Source organism: Meriones unguiculatus, chromosome 1 (assembly GCF_030254825.1).
Source record: "Meriones unguiculatus strain TT.TT164.6M chromosome 1, Bangor_MerUng_6.1, whole genome shotgun sequence".
Classification (NCBI taxonomy): domain Eukaryota; kingdom Metazoa; phylum Chordata; class Mammalia; order Rodentia; family Muridae; genus Meriones; species Meriones unguiculatus.
The window spans coordinates 59,614,527-59,622,719 of NC_083349.1; the positions used below are offsets into that span (position 1 = coordinate 59,614,527).

The 8,193-nt window shown below is 61.9% G+C and overlaps 1 protein-coding gene across 2 annotated transcripts; it reads left to right on the forward strand.

The window, feature by feature from the left end:
• The first annotated feature begins 1,680 nt into the window (after positions 1-1,680).
• Tlx1 (T cell leukemia homeobox 1) lies at positions 1,681-7,947 on the forward strand. Of its 2 annotated transcripts, none has more exons than XM_060390450.1 (3): positions 1,681-2,599; positions 4,541-4,778; positions 6,674-7,947. In XM_060390450.1, the coding sequence occupies exons 1-3, from the start codon at positions 2,026-2,028 to the stop codon at positions 6,894-6,896; spliced, it is 1,035 nt and encodes a 344-aa protein (XP_060246433.1). In that variant the 5' UTR covers positions 1,681-2,025; the 3' UTR covers positions 6,897-7,947. The 2 variants fall into 2 exon arrangements, with proteins under 2 accessions (XP_060246433.1, XP_021505216.1); XM_021649541.2 differs by having other exon boundaries at positions 4,577-4,778; positions 6,674-7,945.
• Positions 7,948-8,193: the final 246 nt, after the last annotated feature.

Genomic DNA, 8,193 nt, shown 5'->3' on the forward strand with positions numbered 1-8,193 from the left:
AGTTAACAATCCTGCTGCTTTCTCTCTAGATCTCCCAGGATAAAAGGAAGGCAGAGCTCATTCAGCCTCAGACAACTTTCCAAGTCAGTTATGGAACCGAACCTTGTGGGTCAAGGGATGGCATCTGGATTGGCTGAGTGAGGAGCAAAGACCGGGCTTTGTTTGTGTTCACTACCAGCTAGCTGCCAGCTTCTAAGGGATGGCATCGGGTTTCTATAGTTACCCGTGATAGTGGCCTCTGACTTACCCTTCTTTGTTTGTTGTGTGACACCCCCCCCCCCCCAGAGACTGTAAGGCCTCTGAGGTCAGGTCGCTTTGCCCTGCCCAGAAAGTGCCAGGTACATTTTAAGCACAGAAATATTTGTCGAGTAAGTCTCCATTAATTTACTAGTCATTTAAGATGAGCATATTTTATTTGTTGGGGCTGAGCTGGGAGGGGGCGGATTACACATGTAAGACATTTCCTGTCTCTGAGGACGGCTGTTCAAGTGAAGGTGACAGACAGATGCGGCCAAAGCAAAGAGATTACGGTGAGACTTGGTGGGCACAGAGTGCCTCCACAAGCTAGCGCTCTCCCAGTTAGAGACCCTCCAGAAGGCCGAGCATGGAAGGACCTGAAACAGAGCAGGAGATGTAACCCATGCTTTCCTTTCCAGAACTTGGCTGCTAGGAGGGGACAGACCTTTCCATGCTGGAGAGGGCGAAGAGAGGAAGCAGAAGAAGGGAGTTTCCTTCTTTTATCAGGCTCTCAGCCAGTCAGCCACAGGCATCACTTTGAAAAAGGCCTAAATTTGTCGTGGACACACTTCCCTGAACCTAGTCCCACCAGCCCCAGCCTCCACAGCCTGAAGACCGGAGGCCTCCCCGCCCCCAAAAAAAAGATTCTAAAAGCAACGAAATCCCTCCTGTTCCTCGCAAGAGTTCAAAGCCTCCTTTGGAAAAGGCAGCCCTGGGCTAGCCGGGAGGTGGGAACCAATGCAAACCCAGCGGCGTGCATTCAGACTTCGTAGGAACGGCTTTTCAGAGCATCTGTCTATTCCAAACGAAAGGGGCACCTCGAGGAATGGGCATCCTGGCACAAGCTCCAAACCGACCCCTTGGCTTGTGCCTGGTTTTTAGGATGACTTCCCTTTCCTTAAAGTTCTGTAAAGAGACTGAGCTGGGATGGCTGCTAATTTTTATAACACTATATCGCCGGTTGTTCATAGGACCTGTTTTAAAGGGCAAGCCTGAACTCACCGCCCCGCCTGGGGCCTGGGCGCCATACCTGGGGAGTAGACTGTCTTCTACTTTCTAACAAGCTGGACTTGAAGTTGCAGTAAATCGCTCGGTTGAGTGACAGGTGTTTCCCAGCTCAGCCCTTAGGGAGATTCTCCAGTTGGGCAGGACACCTGTCCCCAGGGGCCTGGTGGGCTGGACTCCTTTGGCCCTGTTCAAAGTGAGGGGGTGGTTCCAGGCCCCTCTGGGAAAGGGCTCTGATTTCCCTCTCCTTGGGTCCGTGTGTCTGTCCGTCTCTGGGAATGGCTGCTTCCTGTTCTTTTCTTTCTCGTTTTAAACCTCTCGCTGTGTTTCTCATCCTTCCCCTTCGCTGGAACTACTCAGAGCCCTGCTCTCCGTCCCTCTGCCTCTGGCTCCGGCATCTGTCTGGGCTCCTGGCCTCCTTCTCCCCCTCCCTGCCCCTCCCCCGCGCTGTCATTCACCCCGCTCCTTTCCACGCACAGCCAATGGAGAGACCCGGCCGAAGCAGCTAGGCTCGCTCGCTCAGGGCTTTTTCGCCCGGTGATTGATGTCCCAGAGTCAACAGCGAGAGAGCGAGCAGCCGGAGAAGGAAAGGAGAAGCCCGAGGAGAGGGGAAGAATACAGCTCCCCTCTCTCCCTCCCCTCCCCCCTACTTTGGCCCTTCTGCGCACTTCGCCTCCAAGTCTCGGCGCAGCCTGGAGCCGCGGTTGCCTCGGCGCCCCCGCTCGCTGGCCGGCTAGTCGAGCGCGGCGAGCGCCCGGGCCCCCGCGCGGGGCCGGGGCCAGCATGGAGCACCTGGGGCCGCACCACCTCCACCCGGGCCACGCGGAGCCCATCAGCTTCGGCATCGACCAGATCCTCAACAGCCCGGACCAGGGCGGCTGCATGGGGCCCGCTTCGCGCCTGCAGGACGGAGAATACGGCCTGGGCTGCTTGGTCGGAGGCGCCTACGCTTACGGCGGCGGCGGGGGCTCGGCCGCGGGCGCGGGGGCCGGGGGCGCGGGAGCCTACGGCGCCGGGGGCCCGGGCGGGCCCGGCGGCCCGGCGGGCGGCGGAGCCTGCAGCATGGGCCCTCTGGCCGGCTCCTACAACGTGAACATGGCCTTGGCGGGCGGCGGCGGGCCGGGCGGCGGCGGCGGCGGCGGGGGCGGCGGGGGCGCGGGGCCGCTGAGCGCCGCGGGCGTGATCCGGGTGCCCGCGCACAGGCCGCTGGCCGGAGCGGTGGCCCACCCCCAGCCGCTGGCCACCGGCTTGCCCACCGTGCCCTCCGTGCCCGCGGTGCCGGGCGTCAACAACCTCACTGGCCTCACCTTCCCCTGGATGGAGAGTAACCGCAGATACACAAAGGACAGGTTCACAGGTGAGTCCGGCCCGGCCGCGCGCGGCCTCCGGGCTACCCTGCCCTGCTCGGCGGCTCCGCGAAGCTCTTTCCGAGCGCCGGGTCGCCTAGAGCCTCTCCGTGCCGCGCGCTCCCCAAGTTCAGCTGCCGGCAGGATTTCTACGTGCTTAGAATGGCTAAGGAAGAGTTCTTGCAGCCTGGGCTCTCTGTCTCTCTCCTAGGACCCCGTTTGTAGAAGCAAATCTTGGTCCCCTGCCAGGATCCGGGGCCCAGGCAGGTAGAGGGTAGAGGGTTGCAAATCCAGGACCACCTTCTGCCGACAGCTGAGGCGTGCAGGTCTGAGAAAGCGTGAGCGAACGTTTTTCTGTCCTGAGAGAACGTTTTTCTGTCCTGGCTGCAACCGGTCGAGAACCTCAGAATTGGACACAAGAAAAGGTTTTCCTAGCTCTAGTCCCCTAACATACACACACACACACACACACACACACACACACACACACACACACGCTGCTCTGAGCTCTGGTACAGGTCGCTGCAGGTCTGCAAAGGCCTCAAGCCTGAGCAAAGGAGCAGGAGCAGCCTTCTTCCCGGACCGCGGGGCTTCCTCAGGGTCAGGGGCAGCCCAGGGCTGGGCCATCTTCCTTACCACCCTCCGGATCCCTCCCGGGGGTCGGCTGGCTCTCTCATTTCTCTCTTGGTTCTCCAGCGAGTTGGCTGGGGAACCACTCGATGGCGGCCAGCTGCCATCTCCCTCTGCCTGCCCTCGCTCCCTCTGCGCTGGCTCCCTTGACTCTGTCCCGGCTCTGGGGCTCTGGCGGCTTCCATTCCTGTCCACTTCCCGACCGCTGCTCTTAGCTGCCCCTGGATCCTGAGACTGAACCCTCCCAGCTAGGGTTAGCAGGTTAGGGGCCCCAAATCCCGGACACCGCAGCTGTTTGTGCTTTAGAGAGGAGAGGTAGTAGGTTAGGCCTCTGCTTGTGGCTAGGACTCCCAGGCGAGCTCCATGCCTGAGCTGTGAAGTTTGCCTAGGTGTGTGTGTGTGTGTGTGTGTGTGTGTGGTGTTCATCAAGCCGGAAAGAACAGTCTACAGCTAGACCTGTCCAGGCCACCCAAAGTTACCCTAGGCCCCTGCTTCTGCTACAGACAGCATAGGAAGGAAGGCTGTCCCTGGAGGCCTTAACCAAACTTTGGGGAGAAAGGGGAAGGGGTTTCTGTGCTCACAGCAGAAAGGGGAAGGGGTCTCCAAGCTCACCATGGAACATGCAGGGAGGGTCGCTGGTCAGGGGCTCCAGTTGATGCAACACAAGTCCTCTAGCGAGGGAGCAGACAGGGCCTGGATCTCTCACTCCTATTCAGCCCAGGCTGATATTGAGGGCCTTTGCCGGAACACACATCAAGACGAGCCATGATTGTGTGTGTGTCTACTGTAAAAAAGCTATCCGGCCTACCCTGGGGAGTCACAGTCAACTGTAGTGTCGGGCCTGAAGGGGGGCCTGAGGGAGCGTGTGGTTGCTGTCCTGTGTTGCCCGGTCCCAGTGCTTGCCCGGGTGTGAGGAGCAAGCTGAAGTTTGTGGCTGTGTCTGCCGTGTGACTGTGGGGCTGTGACCGAGAGGGCACGGGGCCTGGAGGCTGGGACTGTGAGCACACTGGGCCCCTCGCTGTTTGAGTGAGCCGCTGAGGAGGCCGGGTGCTTAGCTGTCCCCAGCTGCGGGAGAGGGGAGGCAGAGGGACGGAGCCCCGGGCTAGGGAGGTTGCCGGAGTGGCGGCCTGGGGCGGCCACAGCCCGGCGGGCAGGAGGGAGCCCGCCGGTCCGGGGCTCGAGGTGGAGGGCGGCGGGAGGGTGGCTGCCTTGCTTTTAGGGGGTCTAGCCCCCGCCGCGCCGGGGCTCGCGGGGTGCCGGGCCTGGGACGCCTCCTGACGCTCTGCTGCTTGCCTCTGCCGTCTGTCTGTCTCCCGCTCCAGTGGCCCTCTCACCCTTCACTGTAACACGCCGTATAGGTCACCCCTATCAGAACCGGACGCCCCCTAAGAAGAAGAAGCCGCGCACGTCCTTCACGCGCCTGCAGATCTGCGAGCTGGAAAAGCGCTTCCACCGCCAGAAGTACCTGGCCTCGGCCGAGCGCGCCGCTCTGGCCAAGGCGCTCAAGATGACCGACGCGCAGGTCAAAACCTGGTTCCAGAACCGGAGGACGAAGTGGAGGTGAGCGGGCGGCCTTCCCGGGGTGCTCGGCCGCCGTGGACACGCGGCTCCCGCGGCCGCCCGGGCCCGCGCACAAAGGAGGGCCGCGCGCTGCTGGGCCGGGGCCGGCCGCCTGCCCCGAGCGGCGCGGGCTCCTGCTCCGCCGCGCTCCGCCGCCGGCGGCTCCCGAGGGCCTTGGGGTCCCCAGGCCGCCTGCGCCGCGCGGGGCCCGCCGGGCCCCGAGGTCTCAGCGCCGCAGCCGGACCCCGCAGGGCGCCTGGGCCCGGCGCCCGCCGCCCGCGCTCGCTGCTCCCTCCCCGGCGTCCCCCCCAGGGGAAAATCGATGTGCGCCGGCTGCGGCGGGGGTTCTCGGGTCCCGCTGAGAGGGGGATCAATGAGGAGCAGATGGGTGCGCCTGAGAGAGACGCGGCCCCTTCTGCCAGCCCCCGACGGCGGCCCCGCCGCCTCGGTAGACCTCGGCCTGCCCGGCTCCGCTCGCCTTTCCCCAGTCCCGCGAACCTTGGGCGGCCACAGCCCGAGCCCCCCAGCCCTGCCCATGCCCACGCTCCGCCAGGGCGCACCTTCCGCACCCCGGGCCTCCCACACAGCTCGCCCCCACTCTGGCTCGCCCTCTGCTCCCGGGAGTCCCAGAGCTCAGCCCCCGGGGAGGCGCGCGGCGAGCGTCTGAGTGACCTCGGCGGCGCCGCGCCGGGCGGGCCTGGGGCGGGAGGAAGGAATTGGAGTTTCCTCTTTTTCTGAACGAAGGCGAGGAATCTGCCCGAGATTCCGCCTTCGAGGCCACAAAGGAAGCCTGGGCCCTCGGCGTCGCTGCCCCCCACCAACATTCCTGCGGCCGGGGAAGGGGTGGGGAGCGCGGCCCCAGCCGTCGGGAAGGAAAGCTAGCGAGAGGGGGAGCTGGGGGAGCCGGGGAGGGCGGCTGGGGCTCCCCAAGCCTGGGGAAGGGGGAGGGGGTGCGCAGAAAGCCCTCCGCAAGCGAGGGGAGAAAACTGACACAAAGGAGCGGGGCAAAGAGGCTCCGTTTTAGAAGAAAACAGGCAACGAAAATATTTTTCAAGGTGGGGCAAGCGGGTGAGGGAGAGAGGCAGCGGCCGAAGCCTGTGTGGAAAGGAAGGCAGCGTATTCTTTAAAACGTGATTTTTCACTTCGAGCAAATTCCCCTCATTCAGAGGAAACGAGGGGGCGAAGGGGAAAACGCGGGGAACGACAGAGCCCGAAGGGAAACATTCGGGCAGCCTAAAATTCAGGAGGGACGGGAGGTGGGAGCCAGAGAGACCACGCAAAGTCAGGGAGGCGCTGGGCGAGCAGGCCGGCGTCCGCCCCGCCTCGGGGAGAGCCGCGAGCTGCAGGCGGCTTCATCGATCGCCTACAAATTGCTTCTGGAGGCCCCGGGGACTCCCATTAGGTCTGTCCACCTTAGAGACAGACGTTTGATCTCAGTTGACAGGGCGGAGGGGCGGCATTAAATGGAATAAGTGACTCATCGCCTCTCAAGACCGCCTGGGAGGAAGCTGGTGGGTGAGGGGGGGAGCCTAGGGGCACGAGATTGGCACAAGAGGTCTGAGGCCTGGTCCGGGCTGGCGGGCAAAGGCCGGGGATAGCTCCTGGTCTTGGGATAGACCGGCTTCTCCGTGGCGGGCCGGCCAGAGTGCGGGCGCCATGCGTTCCTGGGGAGGCGCCGCAGTTTAGGCCCGTTTGGGCCTTTTCTCTGCTTCTCTGGGATGCTTAGGCTCCAGTTTGGGAGCTTCCAATTTTAGGTCAGAGTAGAGAGTAGAGAGTGCATTAAAGGGGCCACCTAGGAGCTGAGGAGTGCGCCAGGGGCGCGCTCCCGGGAGCCTGCGCAGGCGCGCGGGAGGAGGGCTAGAGTCTCGGCTGGTAACAGCTTGTTCCCAACGCAGGCGACAGACCGCGGAGGAGCGTGAGGCCGAGAGGCAGCAGGCGAACCGCATCCTTTTGCAGCTGCAGCAGGAGGCCTTCCAGAAGAGTCTGGCGCAGCCGCTGCCTGCAGACCCACTGTGCGTGCACAACTCGTCGCTCTTTGCCCTGCAGAACCTGCAGCCGTGGTCTGACGACTCCACCAAAATCACCAGCGTCACGTCGGTGGCTTCGGCCTGCGAGTGAGCCTGCGCCTCCACGCAGTGGGACACAAGCCCCGTCGGGAGCTCCCCGGAGAGGCAGGACTCTCCTCACCCGCTCTGGCTGCGCAGGAAGGGCCCCGGGCTTCCCTGGCAAGGCTCCCGGGCACCGCCTTTACACACTCGCGGACGCTGGTCTGTCTTCGGTGGAAGAGGGCTGGAGGCAGAGACCTCTTTCCCAGAAGCCTGTGTTAATCCTGCCCCACGCCGGAACTGTTCAGAATCCTCCGTTTCCCTCTATTTCGTTGTGTTCTGATTATAACATGGGACAGAGAGACCCAAGGGAGGTGGGCCTAGGCGGGCTCCTGAGATCCCCCAGGCTGTGCTACAGCTGGAAGTGTCTCTATCCCTCTCCTCACACACCCAGAGCCCCGCACAGAGGCGATGCCTGGCTTCACCCCAGAGCCACACAGAGGAGCCTGCCGCAGAGCGTCACTCTCACACACAGGACCGTAGCAATGATCCCCGCTGTCAGGCGTAGGCCAGGGGTGATGCAGACTCACTCAAACACAAGGCCCTGGTCACACTGTGACACACTAGCCCTCCGATGGGGGCGGGGGGGGGCCACAACACAGCCCAGCAGCGCCCAGGTATGCGGAGACAGGCTTTCACACAAATCCAGCCCATTTCTCCAGATCCTGTTTGGGGAGGGGGGTTAAGTTATGCACTTATAAGGTGTTTTCCGTGTAACCATTTTATAAAGTGCTTGTGTAATTTATGTGAAAAAGAATAAAACCCTCCGGGCGGGAGTGGGGGCCCTCTGCTCCTTGCCGAGCCCAGCATTTTGCAGCTACTTGGGTTTGGTACAAGCTGAAGCTTCAGAAACACACCTAGTACCTGAACTTGGGAGATTCTGGGTGGGCAGGATTATCAGGCTCTGTAGAGAGAGGGAAAAAGAACTGACTGATGGGGAGAAGGTGAAGCCGAGGGGAGCCAGGCAGTCCTGGGATTGCCAGAGTTTGAGAGCATGACACAGGGGTCTTTGGGATGAGAGAGAGAGAGAGAGAGAGAGAGAGAGAGAGAGAGAGACTGCTGTTTGGTGTAACTTTACCCTTTTTTTTTTCCTGATTGTACACGGTTCGTGTTAATGTGTGTGAAAGTAGGTATTTAGTTTTCCTTTGTGAATTTTGCGTTTGCGGTAAATGCGTGTTTCCAGTTGTGCATCATCTCTAATTGTATAGGTGTAATTGTGTGTGGGGAGTAGCCACGTTTGCCATGTTTTAACTGCACAGTGTGTGCTTGTGCATGATAGTTTACAGTTGTGGGAAGTGTGGGTCATTGTG

Bases quoted from the DNA above. Each gene is read 5' to 3' on its own strand.
- Tlx1 (XM_060390450.1), top strand. From the start codon at position 2,026: ATGGAGCACCTGGGGCCGCACCACCTCCACCCGGGCCACGCGGAGCCC. The intron at 2,600-4,540 runs GTGAGTCCGGCC...CTCCCGCTCCAG, and splicing joins CACAAAGGACAGGTTCACAG to TGGCCCTCTCACCCTTCACT. The intron at 4,779-6,673 runs GTGAGCGGGCGG...TTCCCAACGCAG, and splicing joins AACCGGAGGACGAAGTGGAG to GCGACAGACCGCGGAGGAGC.